This window comes from Euleptes europaea, chromosome 13 (assembly GCF_029931775.1).
Source record: "Euleptes europaea isolate rEulEur1 chromosome 13, rEulEur1.hap1, whole genome shotgun sequence".
NCBI lineage: Eukaryota > Metazoa > Chordata > Lepidosauria > Squamata > Sphaerodactylidae > Euleptes > Euleptes europaea.
In genome coordinates this window covers 23,270,839-23,292,298 of record NC_079324.1, presented here as the reverse complement: position 1 = coordinate 23,292,298, position 21,460 = coordinate 23,270,839, and the positions used below count along the sequence as shown (strand labels likewise).

At 40.4% G+C, this 21,460-nt stretch overlaps 1 protein-coding gene across 1 annotated transcript in view; it reads left to right on the top strand.

The window, feature by feature from the left end:
• The window catches only part of DIAPH2 (diaphanous related formin 2), a 421,870-nt gene that overhangs the window by 11,188 nt on the left and 389,222 nt on the right, over nucleotides 1-21,460 (top strand). Inside the window, exons 2-4 of the mRNA XM_056859236.1 lie at nucleotides 10,341-10,373; nucleotides 13,268-13,444; nucleotides 14,797-14,901. Coding sequence (XP_056715214.1) covers nucleotides 10,341-10,373; nucleotides 13,268-13,444; nucleotides 14,797-14,901 — 315 coding nt within the window. The remainder of the gene's footprint in view (nucleotides 1-10,340; nucleotides 10,374-13,267; nucleotides 13,445-14,796; nucleotides 14,902-21,460) is intronic.

Genomic DNA, 21,460 nt, shown 5'->3' with positions numbered 1-21,460 from the left:
TCCCAGCTGAGCGTAACAATTTTTTTTTGGGGGGGGGTGTATCGAGAGAGGCAGTCCTGCAGGTACATTGGTCCCAGGACTTTTAAAGCAGGGGTGTCAAACATGTGGCCTGGGGGCCGAATCCAGCCCCTTGAGAACTCTTATCCAGCCTGCAAGCCAGCCAAGGCAGCCACCTTCCTAGTCCTAAGGTGTCAATGATCAAAGACTGTTAAATAAAAGAAAATACTGTCAGAGTGTTATTGTGTTAAGCATGTTTGTATTTTAAGTTAAAAAAAAAGTAAAAGATAAAGTTTGTATCTCCGGTACCTGGTATTAAATTTTACGGTACACATGGCCAGGCCCGACCAAGTGACATTTATGTCATATCCGGCCCTCGAAACAAATGAGTTCGAGATCCCTGTTCGAGAGACGTACTTAAACAAAAATCAAAGCTGGGAATTCAGAGAAACTGCTCAAGCTATCATTACAACGCTACAGCGTTATATTGATATTTTGGGGACTTTTAAAAAATGAAATAACTGTCTGGGGGGGGAGGGAGTGGTTTAAGCATTGAAAAATTGGCTGGAAGTGGATGGGAGTGAGCAGGACAAAGAAATCCGATAGAAACATTACACACGAGGAAAAATCCAACTCTAAATCCGCTTCTAGAAACAGGTAGGGGTAAAAGTGGTCTCAAAAGAAAAAAAAACTGGGTAAAAAAGAAAACAAAACAAAAACGAAGTAAAAACTAAAGGCACAAAAATGCGTGCAGAAATCAGGGAATAAACAGTATGGGGCTAGAAGTGATGGGAGAAAAACCCATGTGGAAAAAGCCCTATAATGAGGGATCGTCAAGTCTTTTAAGTAGCTCAGGATAGCATAAAGAAGGGAACTCCAAAGAATGTCAGTGAGCATATATTCTATGCTTCCAATAAGGTACTTCTCCTATCCACATTTAGAACTGAAGGCTTTATTTTTTATGTTCATATCTTTGTCTTCAAATCCTAACCACTGTAGCCTAGTTGCTGATTTAAATACTCAAACCTTCTTTTAAATACTTAGTTTCTTAATGGACACTTTCATGTTTGCTATCTCGTTTGAATTGTTGTTATCTCTTGGTCTCAATGTCTGCCTGTCCTATGCCAAGTGTAAATAGAAAGTGTGTTACCTTTAACAATAGATGTTGGCAGTAGAAGACAATGTAATTCTTCAAAACACATAAGATCCCATTTTCTGCATGGTTGTAGCGTGATTGAGAGGTGGGGCAAAGAAAACTTTTTAAAAAGCCAAAACATCTCCGTCTCTCTGGTCCTTCCTCGTAGCTAAAGTGCAGTAGTAAAGTGGAGTCTAGCATGCAGAAGCAATGAGAGGCAAAATAGGTGGGAAGGCAGGGTGTAGGAATATATATTGTTAACCATTGGTAGAAATCTACCTCTTAATGGGAAAAATCTAGAAATCCAAACCTCCCATCCAGCCCTTCCGAACCTGCTCTAGCGACAGGCAGGGATGGGGTATGTGTGCATGCACGTGAGAACTTAAAATATAAGCAAGATCACATCCACAGATACATTTGATGTAGAAGGAGAATTCAGCCTTGGTGACTGCAGCAGGAGAAAACAAATATGGTAAAAAATTTGGTGCAGCATCTCTGAGCCTTGGTCCTTTTCTTAATGCTTATGGTCATCTCAAAGGAGCCCCATGGCGCAGAGTGCTGTACTGCAGCCAAAGTTCTTCTCACAACCTGAGTTCAATCCCAACGGAAGTTGGTTTCAGGTAGCCGGCTCAAGGTTGACTCAGTTACCGCACTTGTATTCCCAGCTATGTATTAGGAGCTTGAAAACGTTATAAAAAATACTGATCGCACTTTGGCCCCTTTAGCTGTGAAGACGTCTTCCAACCATTTATAAGCCGTGGTATCCAAAAACCCTTTTAAAGCGATGTTTTTTACATTTTCAAACTCTTAATATATCGCTGGGAATACAAAGTGTGGTAACCCCTCAGTCTTCCATCCTTCCGAGGTCGGTACAGTGAGTATCCGGCTTGCTTTGGGGTAAAGCGTAGATGACTGGGAAAGGCAATGGCAAACCATACCATAAACATAGCCTGCCTAGAAAATGTAATGATGTAACATCACCCCATGAGTCAGTAATGACCTGGTGCTTGCACAGAGGACTATTTTACTTTAATGGTCATCTCGGGGCTGAAAGAAGGGCTCAATGGAGTTCACATGAAATATTTTGGAGTTGCATTGGTAAGGCAGACAAAAGATATGCCTTTGTCTCCTGTCCTGCAAATTTGGTGGGATTCACAATTGTTATTTTGAGAATCAAAACAAAAAAACCATTATATCTTTCCATGGTTTATTGCATTTTTTGCTCTTGTAGACTTGGTGTGTATTGATGGGACAATTCCATATTGTCCTGTTGCAAAAGGGACCTTCAGAGTTTCAGTTAATTGCTTGTTAGGGCAAACAGGTGTATTGGATTGGGTGAGACACCAGGTCCTTAACCTTGTTGAAGCTACAGGCACTTACGGAATTTTTAGACTGGATAACAGGTGGCCTTAGTTACCATCTGCAAATCTTTGTGGGATCAGGTACTCTGATCAGGAATTCAGTTTTTGCCCGTACTGGGAACCTCATAGACATATGTACGATGGGTTTTGATTAGCCTGCATGTGAAGTTATTTGTGGCAAGTATTAGGGGGCTTGGTTGGGTCTCCCTAACTGAGACAGATTAATCCTCCTCCTTTTGTTGCTTCCTCCAGCATTTTTCCTTCCTACTTTCAGTTCCTGTAGAGAAGCTCCCTCTCCCCTTTCTTTCTGCTGATGGTGGGGCTGTTGTAGCAAAGTAACTTTAGGAAGATGTTTGCCCCTAACAAAGACAATAGAGCCCATTACCTTTATGCTGTGAATATTGTCTGAGCTTTGCCAAAAGTGAATGGAGTTTGTGCTTTGCTTTAAAAGGGGCTGTGGCTCAGAGTACCTGCTTGGCATGCAGAAGGTTCAAGATTACATCCCTCCTGTCTCCAGTTGAAAAGATCAGGTAGCAAGTGATGTGAAAGATTTCTGTCTGATACCCTTAGAGTTGCTGCCAGTCTGAGTAGACACTATTGACCTTGATAGACTAATAGTCTGACTTCGTAGAAGTTAGTTTTAGATGTGTGTGTTTTGGCCATGGTGTGAATATGTCAGATTGTGAGTTGGAAACGCATGTTTCTCAAGATTGTGTTGCATAAAGACTATACTTGATCTTAGCCAAAAGGCCGAGAAGCGATGCATAAAGATTCTCCTTCTCCTATACTGTGTAGCTTCTTGTAGCTTGTTGGAAGATATTTACTATCCAGGAACCCTTTAGCACCTGCTGACTGGGTCATTTAGTCAGACCTTATAAGGGGCTGCTGAGTGTATGGTAGACTGGACTAAATGACTTCTGATTCCTTCTAGCTCTGATTCTATATCAAAGCAGGCAATCCCTAGCTAATTAACTGTTGCAGCAACATATGTTGGCATCACTATTCTAGCAACATATTCCATTGCTATAGCTCAGAGGTTCCCAAACCTTTTGAGTCATGGAGCACTTTTTAGGAGATAAAGTCATCATGGAGCATTAATTTTCACCTAGCACCTATAAACTAAACTGAACGACAGTAGTATTTTTCTTTCCAATCTCTTCATGGAGCACTAGGAGATGTTTCATGGAGCACTAAGTGTTCCACGGAGCACAGTTTGGGAACCTCTGCTATAGATAGTGGCATATATAATGTTGATTCACAAATCCTTTCTGCTTTGAAAGAGTCGATGGAGAAGGATTGACAATGTCAGTTGGCTAACTTCTAATGAATGTCTGTGTCTTTTCCATGGAAGTATTTCACCCATTTAACTGAGAACTGTACAGATTTCTATAAGTTTGTGAGTCAGTCCTATGACTACATGGATCATAAACTTCTGAAATCTTTCTTCAGTTTTAGGAAATGGGCAAAGTTGGCATGAGCATATCACACTGTGAACACAGATGGTTGAAGCTCAGTAATCTCATAACACTGGAGCTAATTATACTGCCCTAGCCAAATTTGGGAGGAAGATGACAAACGGTTGTAAGATTAGTGAAGTTTCCCAAATACATATTCATTATATAGTACTATAATTGATGGTTACTATGTGATGCATAACTTTAGATATTTGGCTGTAGATTTATGCTCCATTCATATGACTGAACAAACCATTTTTTTCAAGTCCAGGAACAAGCCTTATAAGTCCTTGTACTCCTTCCCCTTGCATGCAGATACACAGTTCAGAAGCTTTCTGATTTTGAAGAAACTACAGTTTGTGGTTTCTGACTTGGATGAAAGGGACAATTTTCTTCTCTTGCCTATCAGATCCTGCCGGTTTTTTAGTCCAGTTTAGAGGATTCAACAAACTGTAGATTATGCCAAATGGGGAAAAAATAAATTTCTGCATTGGGTACGTAGTAGGAGGGAGGATACTAGCCAAAGGATTGCCTATGTTTCTTTAAAACAGAACAAAAAATGGTATGTTTAATCATCTGAATGCAGTCAAAGGTTGCTAATGTAAAAACTCATTGATGTACTGATACTGGTGCTGCCACACCTTGACTTTAATACAGGGACCACTAAAAAAGAAGAAGTAAAACTAGCATCTATTTAAAGTAGAAATAAGTATAATGAATTAGGCAAGATGCTAGATCAAGGTAAAAATCTGCAGAATAAATTTTATGTCAGATGACTAAATTAGGTTGATTTTGTTTGGTGATCTCTATTTTTTTTACTCTTTAATAAATTGTTTTATTTTTAAAACAAGCAGATTTTTCTAATTATGCCTTTAAAAACATAATCTGTGGAGGTTACCTATAATTGTTCTCTAATGCTCTTAAAGTAGTTTGCATTTAGTTGCTCAAATGTTTGTGTTGACATCTGTCAGTTTGAATCTTATAGCTTGGATCAGACCTCTACAACCATGTGGAGGGAAAATATTTTTTAGGAAATGCATCCAATTTTTGGTATTCTAATTTAATTATTAGAAATGTTGCATGTTTTAAACCTAGAAAAAAAATCTTATAAATTTGGTCTGGCAGCTGTCTGTTTTAGCTAAGAGATTTTTAAACTGGTCTTCAACTGTTGTCAGTAGTGGAGCTTCGAAACGTGCGTGATAGCTGCTGCTGCTGTAGCTTCCTCGGAGTTGTATTTGTACAAACTAGTAGAGTAAATTGGAAACTTGGTGGCTGCATCAAAAGTCCCTGGTGGTTGCATTTGAGTCATGCTAATGTAACTAGTCTGTGGCCAATAGTAGATTTAAAAGATGCTGGATCAGATCAGGGGTCAATCCAGTCCAGCATCTTGTTTCACATAGGAGCCAACCAGTTGTTCTGGACAACCAGCAAACAGGGCATACAGGCCAAGGCCTTCCTTGATCCCGCCTCCCATCTCTGGGATTCAGATTTACTGCCTCTGTATCTAGAAGTTCCCTTTAGTCACCATGGCTAGTCACTGTTGATTTGTTCTGCCCTCCATGAATCTGTCTAACCCCCTCTTACAAGTCATCTATGTTCGTAGCCATCTACTAGCAGTGAATTATACAATTTGATTACTTGTCGGGCAAAGAAATATTTCTTTTTGTCTGTCCTGAGTCTATTGCACAAGTACCTCATTGATTACCTCTGTGTTCTAGTATTGTGGGAGTATTTCTCCACTCCATGCATAATTGTATAAACCTCTGTCATGTTCCCTCTTAGTCATTTTTTTCTAGACTAAAAAGTCCCAGATGCTTTAGCTTTTCTTCATTGGAAAAGTGCTGCTTGATCATTTTGGTTGCCAAATAAATTGCACTGATAAATTGCAGCAATCTGTTCATAGTCAGTTTTTCCTGAAAACGTAGTCATACCTTCAGGCCCAATCTTAGGGCTCATTTACATAATGAAGAACGATACAGTATAATCTAGAATTAATCTGCTTCAGAATGGAGGTAGTACCTGACATGTTAGAATACCTCCCTAACCCCCCAAAAAACAACAACAACAACACACATATATAGATAGTTTATCAGAAGAAAGGATTCTGGCCTAGTTCTCTGTGTTAAATTTTGTATGTGGAGGAACACTCAAACATACAATACCCTCTGCATTCTGTGGAGGAAAAGATGGAAGAGGCCATATGCTTTCCTTTTGAGTTTGCAGATGCTCTGAGAAGCTTACTTTGTTGCCAGATTGCATTGATTCTTCTGCCACTATTGTGTCTTTGTTTTGAGATTTGTGTTCTCGTTAGGGTTTCCAGCTCCAGGTTGGGAAATACCTGGAGATTTTTGGGATGGAGCCTGAGGAGGGCAGGGCTTGGGGAGGGGAAGGACTTGAATGCCATAGAGTCCAATTGCCAAAGTGGCCATTTTCTCCAGGTGATCTCCATCGGCTGGAGAGCAGTTGTAATAGGAGATCTCCAGCTAGTATCTGGAGGTTGGCCACCCTAGTTTTAGTACATACCTGTGTGTATGTGTGTGGGGACAGATCTTGGTCATCTGGATGTACTCAGAGGATGCAATTTTAGCATGTGTTAGCTTGCATAAACTGTCCAGAAGTTGGCAGTTCAGCCTTCTGTGGCATGCAGAATTGCCTTTGTTTTAAGTCGTAAAAGTTTGCGAATATTTAACAAAAGGCTCTTTTGTTAACTTATTTAACAAAATACAAAGGTGTATTTTGAGATGACCATCTTATTCATATAGGGAATGCAGCCTATTCAGTGATAGGCTACTTGTTTCATACTTCCAGTGATACAATCATTGCTCATAATCTTTTTGTCCCCATGGAAGAGTATTTGCATGTGATTATTCCCCTGTGATTGTGGTAACATGTAGGGTTAGGATACACTATATATTGCTTATGTAACATATATGTTGTAGTGATTTCAGTCTGCTCATCAGACCTCATATTGTTTAGTACAGGCAGAGTAGCAGCCACCAGCATCACGTTACTCTAGTTACAAACTTATGTTGTATCGCGAAAGTATAATTAGGCAATTTGAGGTCTTACCAGTTACATGGCCAGTGGATGTACTAAATATGCTCTTTGGTGCTTTGTATACAGTTGTGTCCTCCCACAAACATATTCTTGTGGCTTGGCATGAGTGCATTCTTCTTAGGAGTTGTGGGTGTGGTTGGCTCAGAAATACTGCCCTACTCTATGCTGTGTCATGTTTTTCATGGTGCATTACACAGTTGTTTGTCCTCTGGAGACTCCTAGTGGGCAGCTGGAGTTAATCCCACATGACAGAGTCCAAAGCCACTACATTTAACATCATTCAAATTTTTTAAAAAAGCTCTTGTGTGTGGGTTGGCATTCAGTGGTTTACTGGTTAGTGCTGTAGCAATGTATGTTTTAAAAAATATATTCATCACAAGGTGCTTTCGTGAACGCAACAAATTTTAGGAATAAAAAGTACCCTTCAAAATTGAAACAAAGGCTAGTAGAAAAAAATGAAAATGACTGCATGGCTGCGCTCTTCTCTCCCCCACCTTTTTATTTCAAAATTGGGGGGGAATCTGGGAAATGCATGGGTTGTTATGGATAGGAATTTTTTTCCTGTACTGAACAGTTCTGAAGTTGTTGTGATTTCTATTCCGATTGCAATTTTTTAGTTTTTGGGGCAAGTGTGCTCCACAGAGAAATGAACCATGTGCTTATCGGGATTTTTGAGTATACAAAAATCTTCAGTTTCCTGAAGACTTGAGTTTAAAAGGTATTACGGTATGTTTTCTTTCAGCCTTTGAAAAGTGAATTTCAGACAAAAGTTCTGCATCTGTACTGCAATTAGAGCAAGATTAGAGTTCAGACTGTTAATGGAGCTCAACTTCAGTATAAGTCATACTTCAGGGACACTAGCTACTATAATTGACTGGTTACAGCTTGAATTATGTATGCTTTCACATGGCAACATTGATTGAACACTAAAGACTTGTTCTTCTGTCACTTGAGAAGTTAATCAGTCATAGTTGAAAGAAAGGAAATGCAAGTTGTATTGTAATAGCTTTTTCTCTTGTTTGCTGTGGGCTTTAAAGCGAGGCATCAGTTTACTTATACTTTCAAGCAGTGTGCAAAGCATATTGTTTGTGTTAATAGCTAGGCCAATCCTAAATGTGTATACTCAAAAGTAAATCTAACTTCAGTGGATGTGGCTTGCTGGTAAAGGTGCTTAAGACTGCAGCTTTAGAATCAGTAGTGCAGTTAGGTAATCTTAAACTTAATAGCCTTATGTAGATTCCCACTTCTCTCTCCACCCCCCCCCCCCCCGTGTTGAGCGTTTGGAGTCGGAGTCTGTCAATAGCAGTAGGAAAGAGCAACAGTCCAGTAGCACATTAAAGATTAACAAAAATTCTGGCAGGGTATGAGCTTTTGTGAGTCACAGCTCACTTCTTCAGGCACAACTAGAATGTGAGTCCATCTGTCCTTAAGTAGTGAAGAGTGAATTATCGACACAATGTCGATATAAATATCAAGAGCAAGTAAATTACTTTAGCAGGTGTGATTGGATTAGGTGTGATATGTAGAGGGATAGTAGTCGTGGAGAAATTAGCATTGGTAATGAGATAGGAATCCCTGATCCCTATTCAATCCAGGAGAATGCATTGTCTTGAGCTTCATTATTAGTTGTAATTCAGCAGTCTGGCCATCATGGCACAACTGCTTGGCATAGACCAGGCTTTATTCAGAAAGGAACTGTCATGTGAAAAGTATCATTTTTTTAAAGATTGTGTACTCAGGATCTGTACAGTATAGAAGAAGAGACTATAGCTCCAAAACATGTCAATCATTATCCATTCCTGTCATGTATATATGTCTTAAATAGAATTGTGAGAGAATTGGACATTGGAGTGCTCGATACCTTTTTTTGGCTTGGATTCAAATGATTGTGCCTAAGGGTATTTTTTAACCTTGGTTTTCTCCAAGAGTAACTATTCTGCATGACAAACTGCTTTTGGAATTGAGTGAAGTTTAAAAAACCACATTTGTCATATGGCATAGAGAGGGGTAGAGGCATTTGCTATGCTCAAAGTAATTTTTTGGGTGATTAAGTACCTCTCATAGAATATGCTAAATTTGAAAGACTTCCCTTTCAGTCCACAGTGGCTTTTCAAGGTAATGTTTCAACTATCAATATAATGTGATAGTCACTTAAGCAACAATTGCCTGTTTTATCCCTGTGATAAAACATGGGATGTATGCATAAATACAGTGCTGTGTCATGTTGTTAAAGGGATTCAGTGTGTCAGGTACCAGGTAAGGGGTTACTCATCAGGTCTTAATCTTCCTTTATCTTGTCAAGTCAAGTGGTTGGCTTTCCAGAACACTTTGTTTTCACTTGCATTTTAAGCTGGACCAGCTGTCCAATTATAAAATATGGTTCTGCCAGGAAGGATAAAGAGTGAGAGGCAAATGAAGGCTAACCCACTTCCTGCGTTGCCTCTCACTATCAAGTCAAATAGAAAGTTCCTTAGTTGAAGCGTTGAAGGGCCAAAGGGAATGTGACGGCAGAAACCTGTGCCTTTCAAAAATGCTAATAGCAATGGGGAAGGAAGGGACTCAATTATGGATCAGACTGCAGTGTGGAAGTATGGCGTTTCATTATTATTATTTTTTTAAAGCCTTACCCCTGGATAGTTTCCCCACTGTTACTGGCCCACACCGATAGTGCTGTATGTCCCACTGGAGGCACTATACAAGTCCACGCACGATGGGGCAAACTGAGGGGAGCTACTAGCATTGGGAAGCCCTCAACAACCCCACCCCCATGGCCCTGATCCAAATCACACCCTCCTCCAGCAGCTCCTATTAACATGTTAACAAAATGTCGGATGATGTCCCTTTTCTTAACAGGGACTGTCCGGAACCCTACTCTTAGTAACTCAAAATGGATTTTGGGTATCACTTTAGTTTAGAAATTTTCTTCATAGTTTAAACTACAATGCAAGAGAAGCAGTTTATTTACGCAAAGCCTATTTCTTTGCCAAAACAGATTTCTTTGGTGTTGAATTTCAGAAAGATTTTACATTATAACTTATTTAATATATTCTTTGTTCTCTGATTGGTTTGTATTTTTTTCCCTCCTGCCTGTCCAAGCTCTTACCCTCTTTGTTCTGTTTAGGCAGGCCGCTCTTGCTTGCTAATGGTGATAAATATCCTAGTGAAGGTGATCTAGAAGCAAATGCTCTTTGGTTTTAAATGTGCGAAGTCTAACAAGACTGTTGGTTATTTTATCGTTGAAAACAGAATTGTTACAAGCTTTTAAATTGTATGAGAAAAGCACTTTTTAAAAAAAAGTGCCGAGTAACATGCCTTTTCTTTTCTTGATTTGAATAGAACCTTCAGATAAAAACCTTGGCAGATGATGTGGTAAGATTCCCATGTGCTGAGTTTGTATTTATCTCTCGTGCATGCTACTTGTAATTGCATGCTGCTTGTTATTATCCGCCCTGATCCTGATCCTGGCCGGGGAGGGCGGGCTAGAAAATTAACTAATAAATTAAAAAACAAACAAATAAAATGTAAAGAAACTAGGCAGTGAAACATGAAGGGTATGAAATGCTCAACTGGCTGATTCTTAGCTTCCCATCCTAGAAAAGCTGATTTCCTATTTTTTCCCTTGTTTAAAAGACTTTTTCCCTTCATGTCTCACTCTTCTTCAATATAGCCAAACAGTCATATGTGGAAAGTTAGGACATGTTTTTAAAAGAAAAAAAGAAAAATTCAGGTACTGTCGTAAACCCTTGGATGTTACTCTAGGGAGAGTTGTTTTTCTTAAGTAATAGAATCATAGAGTTGGAAGGGGCCATACAGGCCATCTAGTCCAACCCCCTGCTCAATGCAGGAGCATCCCTGGCTAGTGTTTGTCCAACCTCTGCTTAAAGACTGCCAGTGAGGGGAATCTCACCACCTCCCTAGGTAGCTGATTCCACTGTCGAACAACTCTTACTGTACAATTCCCCCCCCCCATATCCAGCAGGTACCTTTCCACCCTCAATTTAAACCCATTATTGCGAGTCATATCTTCTTCTACCAACAGGAACAGCTCCCTGCCCTCCTTTAGGTTGCAGCCCTTGAAATACTTAAAGAGAGCAATCATGTCCCCCCTCAACCTCCTCTTCTCCAGACTAAACATTCCCAGCTCCCTCAGCCTTTCCTCATAGGGCTTGGTGAAACTAAGCAGTGAGGAGCTTGAGAACAGTGGCAGCTAGTTTTTTTTGGCAAGTGTACCTTTTGACCAGCCCTGACCTGGATGGCCCAGGCTAGCCTGATCTCATCAGATCTCAGAAGCTAAGCAGGGTCAGCCCTGGTTAGTATTTGGTTGGGAGACCACCTAGGAAGTCCAGGGTTGCTATACAGAGGAAGGCACTGGCAAACCACCTCTGTTAGTCTCTTGCCTTGAAAAACCCCATAAGGGGTCGCCATGAGTTGGCTGTGACTTGACGGCACTTTACACACACACACCACAGACCAAGTCCAAAGTAAATAAGAACATAAAAAAGGCCATGCTGGATCAGACAAAGGCCCATCAAGTCCAGCAGTCTGTTCACACAGTGGCCAACCAGGTGCCTCTATGAGGCCCACAAACAAGACAACTGCAGCAGCATTGTCTAACCTGTGTTTCACAGCACCTAGTATAACAGGCATGCTCCTCTGATCCTGGAGAGAATAGGTCTGCCTCATGACTAGTATCCATTTTTACTAGTAGCCATGGATAACCCTCTCCTCCATGAGCATGTCCACTCCCCTCTTAAAGTCTTCCAGGTTGGCCACCGTCACCATATCCTGGGGCAGGGAGTTCCACAATAACTATGCATTGTGTGAAGAAGAATACTAATGTAAAAAAGAGTACTAGCCCTCCGTGCCTTGGTGGTGTGTTATGTCTGGATTGCTAAACTGGAGAGCAGTGAGGTAAAGGGACGTAAGACTACTGGGCGATTTCTGTGCTGCATTTTGGCCATCAGCTCTCTGGTTCCTATTGCAGTGTGTCACCGAACTTTGTATGCCACAAACTGGCCACCTATATTCTAAAATCACCTGAAATAAAGTTTGTCTCTAAGGACTACTTTTAAGATTACAGCCTTTTAAAAAAAATCCAGTTTAATGGCTATTAGAAATATCGATTTCATTTTAAGAAGCTGGACATACCTCCAATTCTACACTCTTTCTGTGTGGGCTTGGAACTCCAATATAACCTCCATTAGGTGGTTATGCTGCTCTTTCATCCAGTAGCCCTTTATTCTCCAGGTCTTTGGTATTTAGGCTGCTTTCAGCAGAAGTAGGAGTAGACTGCTCTTTTCTACTAATACGCAAGCATGCATGCGTTACTGAAAGATGCAGAATTGACTAAATCATGATACTTGCATTACTGACCTTAATATTGTCTTCCACTAATGCCTGTTAAACCTACGAAAGGGCTGTTTGGGTGCAATATAAATGCTAACGTGTGTGTTTGAAAATGAACTAATGAAGAGACTGTACTTAATTGTAGGTTTGAGTTTTCCAGTGTCCTGACCAGAGCCTCTCCTGAGGAACATTATCTAATCCATTTTTGGATCTGTCTAGTTAATATCTCTAGTTGAACAATCTGTAGCCTTGAGGAGAATTGAATGGTGTTTCTAATTTATGATATATATAGTCAGGGCTGTGTGTACATTTTACGTTTGTGAACATACTACCGAAGCATGGAGTTTTGTATTGAGGGCAAACTGAGCATCTGTCCATAATCCTAATTTTTATTTAGTTTTTTTTTAAAATAAGGTATTCTTGAAAGGGTGCAGACTGTAACTGATTAAATCTGTAGTGTCTCCTTGTGTTCTTTCTAATGGCTAGCTCTGCAATAAATGTATGCAAAACAAGCATATTTGCATAATTTCCATAATTTATGTAAAATTACAGAACTGTGCTTTTCTTGGCTTAAGATATAAATAAATTATCTTAATGCAGAATCTGGGTACTCCACAGAGTAAACATAGACTCAGTCACAGGTAAAGGAGACCTAAACATATCATTGTTTGTTAATGGTGTATTTAAATTAGGCATCATTTGTAGATTGTAATTACATGTTAAAAGTTTGTAGTATTAAGTGGGGCAAATACGGTGCTTGGGCAAAATAAAGAATTTGCAGTACAGTCTCAGAATTGTAGTGGAATGGCTTATTTACCTTTGTGGCATGATTTGTGTGTTATTGGCATGTGGTGTAATGAGAATGTGAGTTCCCTTATGTGTTAACTCTTAAAACATTCTGTATTTTCCCCCCTCAGCGTGATAGAATAACCAGTTTTAGGAAATCGGGTGTCAAAAAGGAGAAACTTCTCATTCAGCATCCCATTGACACACCAGCCTCCATCAACGAATTGCCAGCGGCTCAGCCGTTGTTCGATGAGCGTTGCATGAATTTATCGGAGAAAGAAGTTATGGACCTATTTGAAAAGATGATGGTAAGGTTTTTTGGTGGAGGATCTAAACTATTTAAATTGAGACTTTTGTGTTATTAGTTTGCTTATTATGTCTTACTTCAAAGTATCACTCACTGGAGCAACTGCAGATGCTGATTAGTGAATGGGGGGCATAGATCTGGGTTGTATGTGAATTTGGTCAGGTGGAGGGTTAGAAAGCATGTAACAGTTGCTTTGGAAATGCTGCTGAAAAAATATTTAAAGGTGTCTCCTTCATTATGATAATGGATTTAAAAAACCTAAAGTATTTAAAGCTACAGTAAAATAAAAGCAATAACAAAAACAGTGTTCAGTCATAAAATCAGCAGTTCGCAATACAGATTGAAGCGATTTTGTGGCATGAAAACTCCACATGCTCTCCAGAATAGAATCATTTTCACAAGTTTCTAAAGGTCAAAAGGGAAGGATGTGACAGCCCCCCTGAAGCAGAGATTTCTACAGTATAGGGCAGGGGTCCCCAACTTCTTTGTACCCGCGGGTCCCTTTTGAATTTTAAGAGAGAGTGGTGAGTGCCATTTCAAAAAGACTGCCATGTAGGGTTGCCAACCTTCAGGTACTAGCAGGAGATATCCTGCTATTACAACAGATCTCCAGCCAATAGAGATCAGTTCACCAGGAGAAAATGGCCGCTTTGGCAATTGGACTCTATAGCATTGAAGTCCCTCCCCAAACCCTGCCCTCCTCAGGGTCCCCCCCAAAACCTCCTGCCGGTAGCGAAGAGGGACCTGGCAAATCTACTGCCATGGAACTTAATTAGTGACTTTGTGGAACTCTTAGACTTCTGAAAAGTAATCTGAGGCTTCATACTTATGAAAAGAAGTTACTGAATGTCTTTAAACATGAGACCTTTTGACCCTCTAAGTGGGGAAAATGTTGATCTTTGTCTCTTAGCCTACTTGCATATTCCATGTGATTGGAATGCAAATAAGTGAACACATGATGCTGTCCTATACTGACAGACTAGTAAGATTGGTATTGTCTATTCTGACTGGCAGCAGTTCTCCAGGGTCACAGATAGAGGTTCTACTGAACTACTTTCATATGCTAGCATGTACGTTGTTCACATGAGGATAATATCTGCTACTTCCGTTGCTCAGTTCTGAGTAAGGGGATAGGTGGGAAGTGTCCTGGCTGAATAAAAGTGTTTTTGCTTTAGAGGTAGTCCTATAAATTGATGGTTCATGATAATGAAGTATAATAACTTTTCTGGAGTAACCAGTCATCCTGCTCTTCCTTAAATGCTGAGCAAATCTTCTTGTTTGTAGCCATGAAGTTTAACTAAAACTATGAAGTAATAATTCAGTCATGGCAGTGTTGTGCCTATTTATTTACAGGAAGACATGAACCTGAATGAGGAACGGAAAGCTCCTTTACGAAATAAGGACTTGACCACAAAACGTGAGATGGTTGTCCAGTACATTTCTGCAACTGCCAAATCTGTAAGTAGGAAACCTTTTTTCCCCCTAAGATGGGTCGAACTAATATGCTTAGCATCATCTGCAGTTTTCAACTTGAATCTTCAGACTTCTGCTTCAATTTGCCCTTCCTAGAGTGCTTACAAAGCTTCCTTCACAAAATCCTTTAAAATGCCTTCAAAGATGGCTAAAAACCTTAATTAGAATGTATTACATATCGCACAACTGCTTGGTAATCTGAAACATGATGCTGCCTTTACTGTAAACCAATAAGTATCTTAAATCCTCTGCTCCAGAATAATCATCATAGCTTTTCAGTGTCTCTTGCACAGTTAATGGCACAGATGTGGAGAGGCTGATGGCACTCTTAAAACAAGGCATACAAGTATCCTAATTATTAGCTATTCCATCCGATATCCCAGACTCAGTATCATTGAAACTAAAGGCTAGGATCACTGAACAACCTTGGTTCTAAAAACTGTGTTGTGACTTCACAGATAATTTCATCGCCATTCTACCTGTCAAGGTGTTCCTGAAATGTAGGATTACTTCACAGAATCCTTTCCCTAGATTTAACAGCCACTGGCTATCCATCAACCACTTCACACTTTAAAAAGGGGAGATGAAATTTAATTTTTCCTTGACACTATAAAGAGAAAAGTTACCACATCTCCCACGCAATTGACCAATCTATTTGACAGCCGATAACGCAGTATCCACTTCTCAGAAAGTGTCTTTAGCTGTTTTATCCAGGGAGGGATATATTTATTTCATGCAATATTATTTTGTGGACACGCTGAAACAATGTGGGCTAGGGAGTCTATTTGATCGAGACAAAATGGGCATTTTCGTTCTGCAATAATTTTATCGTATCGCCCTTGTGTCTTGGCTGCATCATGCCAATTTCACAGAATCCTTTGTTGCAGTAAGCAGTTGCTGTTTAGTGAGAAGCTGTGTTGCCCACGCAGAAGCCCTTTCCCAGGTTGAAAAGGCCCTTTGAATTCTGACCAGTGAGTCTGAGCTGCAGAAATAGTAACAAGTGACAAAATACCTGAAGATCTAGGCTTCAACAGCTTAAGCAAGTGGTGTGGCTGTCTGGATTGCTGGCAATGAGTTCTACTTCTCAGACTCGCAAAGTAACCGCCGGCTTTGCAGAAGCTTGGACATAATCAGGGTTCCTAAATTTTAGCCTTTAGTATTAGGCAGGATATGTCAGCTGTCCTAGAGAGTTATTTAAATATCCCTCACACTCATAAGCATACTGACTTTTCTGCCTTTCAAATACGTTTACTTAAAAGTGAGCGATATAGGTACTACTACTTCAAAGTGCTTAGAAAAAGTATTTCAGCTTTAACCCAATGTGTAGCCTTGTGGAAAAATCCACTTGTGATTTCTTTAAATTACCCTTTTTTAAAGTGAAAAATGGGAATGGTTTTTAGATTTTTTGGTGTAACAATTTCTAGTGATGGCTGGGAAAATACCCTATGCCAGGGGTGTCAAACATAAGGCCCGGGGGCCGGATCCTGCCCCGTGAGAGCTCTTATCCGGCCCGCTAGCTAGCTGAGGCAGCCCGCCCCCCCACTCTTGATCTGGGCTGGCGAGGCCTGGCCTGGCCTGACCACGTAGCATTTATGTCATATATGGCCCTTGTAACAATTGTGTTTGACACCCCTGCCCTATGCAGTTTACCTTCAGTACCTTTGCACTTGTGGCTGTTACAGTAGTCATGTTCAAACTACTGTTGAATGTCGGCATAAGCCACATGTTCTGTCACTCCCAGAAAAAGTTGCTGTATGTTTTCTAGCTTGTCTTGGTATCCAAGGGCAGAAATATGTTTCAAGTGATAAGTGAAATTTACCACTAACCCAATTTGGGTAGAATTACATGATGCACAGTGTTTTACTTTGAAATTCCAATGAATCTTTCCCTAATTTTTGTACCCAAGCTATTGTTCATAGCAAAGTGCTTTGGGAAACACAAGCTTGCATATTCAGAATTATTTTTCAAAATACCTAAAGGCAGAAACATAATCATTCTACATAACAACATCTGAGTGCAAAATGTAGATAACGGTACATGAATAATCATGTGTTATATTAAGACCAAATAGTAAATGAGATTATGTTAGCGGGTTGCCCAGTTTGTTTATAAATGTGGAATGGAGAAGAGATTATGTAGAATAGGCCCTAAATGCATGCAGTAGTTCAGAACATGTAAACAGTGCACATTATCATACTTAAAACTCACATGACTACTTTTATGTGCAATAGCAGGATTCACTTGTTGATCATTTAATTGTCATATGAGCGACTCTATAGCGCACTGGCTGTGCTTTATTAAATACACACATGGATTTCATGCATGTCTTATAAAAAAAGAGTTTAAAAAGAGTTGTAACACTGTATCTCGTTCACTGTAATGCAGTACACACCTTCATTGAAAACAAAGTCTAGGACTATAGAGTGATTTAATATTTTTCTGGGTTACAAGTATTATCGATTAGGGTAATGTAAAGCTTTCCTCTTTAATTGTTTTTAGAAAGCAGTTATTTTGGGAAAAGGAAAATGTAAACAACTTTTAAATAAATTGGTGAGGTATGCTTTGTAGTTCATATGACAGCTGGGTTGGAAAAGAAATTCATTATTTTAAATTGTGCTTTAAAAGCATGAACATAGCTGTATTGATAACAGTCACTAATACACTGCCTTGCTTTATTCCCCTCAATATAGTAGACCTTTGCCATTCACAGAGGATCTGTTTCCGGGATCACCATGAATGTCAAAATTCATGAATACTGGGAGGTCCGGGGTCTGCTGCCTCCCAGAACCAAATTTAATGGAAAAAAAATAGCAATGTAATGATTGTGATGCAGGCATAGGGGAAGTAAAAACAGACTGAAGATCACATCATGTGATCGGGCTGTGAATGCATGAAATCACGACTCACAAATCTACGAATGGCAACGGTCTAATGTAGTAATGTAGTCTAATATAGTAACGTAGTAAATAATATACAAGCGAGTATGATACAATGAATCGATTGAGTCTGGGAATGCATGGGTTTTAATTGCTGGCCATGAAGCTGGACAAGCCACAATCTACCAACGTAGTTTTATCATAGAGAGTCGTTAGTATAAAACAGGCTAGGATATAGTTATGGTATACACTTGGGTAAGTTAATCAAATATTTTATTAGTAGAAAAGAGCAAGAGTCCAGTAGCACCTTAAAGACTAACAAAAATATTTTCTGGCAGGGTATGAGCTTTCGTGAGCCACAGCTCATGTCTTCAGATACAGCTAGAATGTGAATCCATCTGTCTTTAAGTAGAGGAGAGTGAATTCAGACAAGCATTAGTATGTAAATGTGAATAGCAGGCGTGATGGGATTAGGTGTGGTATGTGATGTCCAGGGGAGTGATGGGTGTGGAGAAATCAGCATTGGTAATGAGCCATGAATGCAAGGTCTTTATTCAGCCCAGGTAAATGCATTGTCTTTAGTTTGAATATCAACTGTAATTCAGCAGTTTCTCTTTCCAATCTCCCTTTGAAATTCCTTTGTAAGAGAACTGCTACTCTTAAATCTGCAACAGAATGTCCTGGAAGGTTGAAATGTTCTCCCACTGGTTTTTGAATATTATGGTTTCTGATGTCTCTTTCTCTTTTCTACTACTGCAGACAGACTAACACGGCTACCCACTGTCAAATATTTTATTGTTCATGTGGCATATTAACAGTAGAAAAGAGCAAGAGTCCAGTAGCACCTTAAAGACTAACAAAATTTCTGGCAGGGAGCTCATACCCTGCCAGAAATTTTGTTAGTCTTTAAGGTGCTACTGGACTCTTGCTCTTTTCTACTGTTAGTGACAGATCACGATGGGTAGCCATGTTAGTCTATCTCCATGTGGCATATTGTTGAACACTCAAACCAAAAGCCCCCGAGTATTGTTCTGTTTTGTATTGGTAGATTAGACCTGATGTAACTGCCAAATGGAAGTTGGTTTCAGGTAGCCGGCTCAAGGTTGACTCAACCTTCTATCCTTCCAAAGTCAGTAAAATGAGTATCCAACTTGTTTGGGGGTAAAGTGTAGATGACTGCGGAAGGCAATAGCAGACCACCCTGTAAACATAGTCTGCCTAGTAAACGTTGTGATCTGACGTCACCCCATGGATCAGTAACGACCCAGTGCTTTCAGAGGAGACTACCTTTACCTAACTAGTAAATGTACTGATTTTATCTGAAGGGTTACGCAGAGACCTCAATATTTCCTCTCCCTTTTGCTATGAAAGTTTGCTTCTCATTACCTAATAGGCTGCATGTGAATGAGACACTAACTTTTTGAACTAACCATGGAACACTCCTTAGTCTGCAGTAATTCTTAGGCGATGAAAAAAGAAAGCTGGAAAGAAACTGCACCAACAGCAGAAATGCATCAGATAATGTGCAGAGACTAATCACAGCTGTTTCTTGAACTGCAGTGCCCTGCACAAGGGCTTCAGAGGCAGCATAGTTACAGAAGAGAGAGAGAATTGGTTTTATTAGTACACAGCAAAAGTGTTATTGTATCAGGCACGTGTTAACAAGAAAACGAGTTGCGGCCTATGCATTTCTATGTCTTCCAGCTAACAGAACTAATGCTGGGGTGTCAGTAGATGTCCAGTTGTTTGAGATGGGTTGAAACTTTCATGTCCCCAAGATGAAAAATAGAGTTCCCCAAGATGCAGCATGCTGTGGGTTGTTAAGCAGGGTACTGTTACAAACCCAAAGAAACCTCAGATGCTGAAGCGTTCAAAATTTTCCAGTGCTGCTGATTGCTACTGTAAGCCTGGAAAAAACAACAACAAAAAGAGAATGGACCTCCATGGGCTAAGGGGCAACCGATGGAAGTCGGTTTCAGGTAGCCAGCTCAAGGTTGACTCAGCCGTCCATCCTTCTGAGGTTGGTAAAACGAGTACCCAGCTTGCTGGGGGTAAAGTGTAGACGACTGGGAAAGGCAATGGCAAACCACCTCGTAAAACATAGTCTGCCTAGTAAACGTCAGGATGTGACATCACCCCATGGGTCAGTAATGATCTGATGCTTGCACAGGGGATGACCTTTACCTTAAGGGGCAAATAAGCAACTACTGGCTCTGTTGCCTCAGCTTTGTGTGGGAAATGTTCTACTAACTGAAGTGCTCACTTTGATGCCTAATTCCGAAGCTTCTGGTGCTGCTTTTTGTATGCCTGAGGGTAGCAGGAAAACCCTGTTGAAGTCCCGGAAGTGATTCCCCCCCACCTTTTCTTAAGGCACTAATTTAACAGTATTCATTTACATGTAGAATGATATCTTCCTCTCCCTCTTTTTCTTACTTTGAAAATCTGCATTGTATGCAGGTACGTGGATAATCCACTGTCACCTTGACATATTCTGGTTATTTGTTTATTTATTTATTTGGATTTTTATCCTGCCCTGGTAATCTGGGCTCAGGGCGCTTAACATCATTACCCAACCCAAATAAAAATAGAGGTAGTCTATATAAACAATTTAACATATAACGTAATGGCGCCAGTTCATACATTTCAGAATTGCTTGCACGTATTGGTTCTGTTGCCACAACTTTACGTGGGAAATAGTGTACTACTAGCTGGGACGCTCTTTTTGGTGCCAAATGACAAGTTGTCCCACTTACGTGATTTCTCTCCCTTAAAAAGGGGAAATTGCATTAGCAGGGCTTCGTGGGGATTAGGCATCAGCGTGGACACAGTGGCTCGTATGTTAATTTTCTGCATGGTTTTGGCGACAGGGCTGCTTCACATGGGAGATTTAAAATCCTGAGGTAGGGTAGATATCTAAGCCCCAGTCCTTATCTTAAGACTCCAGGATTAGAACAGCTATCTTTTATGCAATAGAACTGTCTTCCCATGCAAGAGTTGAGTGTAATTATTAATTTGATTCTGTGCTCTGCTCTTCAGAGACAGTAGGCAGAAGGTCTGTCATTAGAGCTCCCAGTTGTGGTGCAATTAGGGTTGCCAACCTCCAGGTACTAGCTGGTGATCTCCTTCTATTACAACTGATCCCCAGCCAACAGAGATCAGTTCACCTGGAGAAAATGGCCGCTTTGGCAATTGGACCGTATGGCATTTAAGTCCCTCCCGTCCTCAAACCCCACCCTCCTCAGGCTCCACCCCAAAAACCTCCTGCCTATGGTGAAGAGGGATCTGGCAATAATAGGCGCAACGTTACATTTTTGTGCTGGAGCGCCAGAGCCCATAGATGCTGATGCTCTATGCATCAAACTGTTGGGGGATGAGGGGAGCGTGAAGAATCAGGACCATACCATTGGATCTTTTTTGTGTATTGTCTTACCTACTGCCAGTGCCTCAAATGCTTATTAGCAGTACCCTTCATGCCAACTAGGAACATGGTAACCGGCCAGGATCTTTCACCCAGTGTGCTGGTGAAAGTGTTCTGGCACCAACAGGTGATTCTTTCTGAGGATGAATATACAGTAGCTCCTTTTTTTAGAACCACCTGCCTCTTATACTGATTCTTGAAATACAGCCACATCCAGAATACTTTGGGCCCCCCATCTGATTTAAAAAAA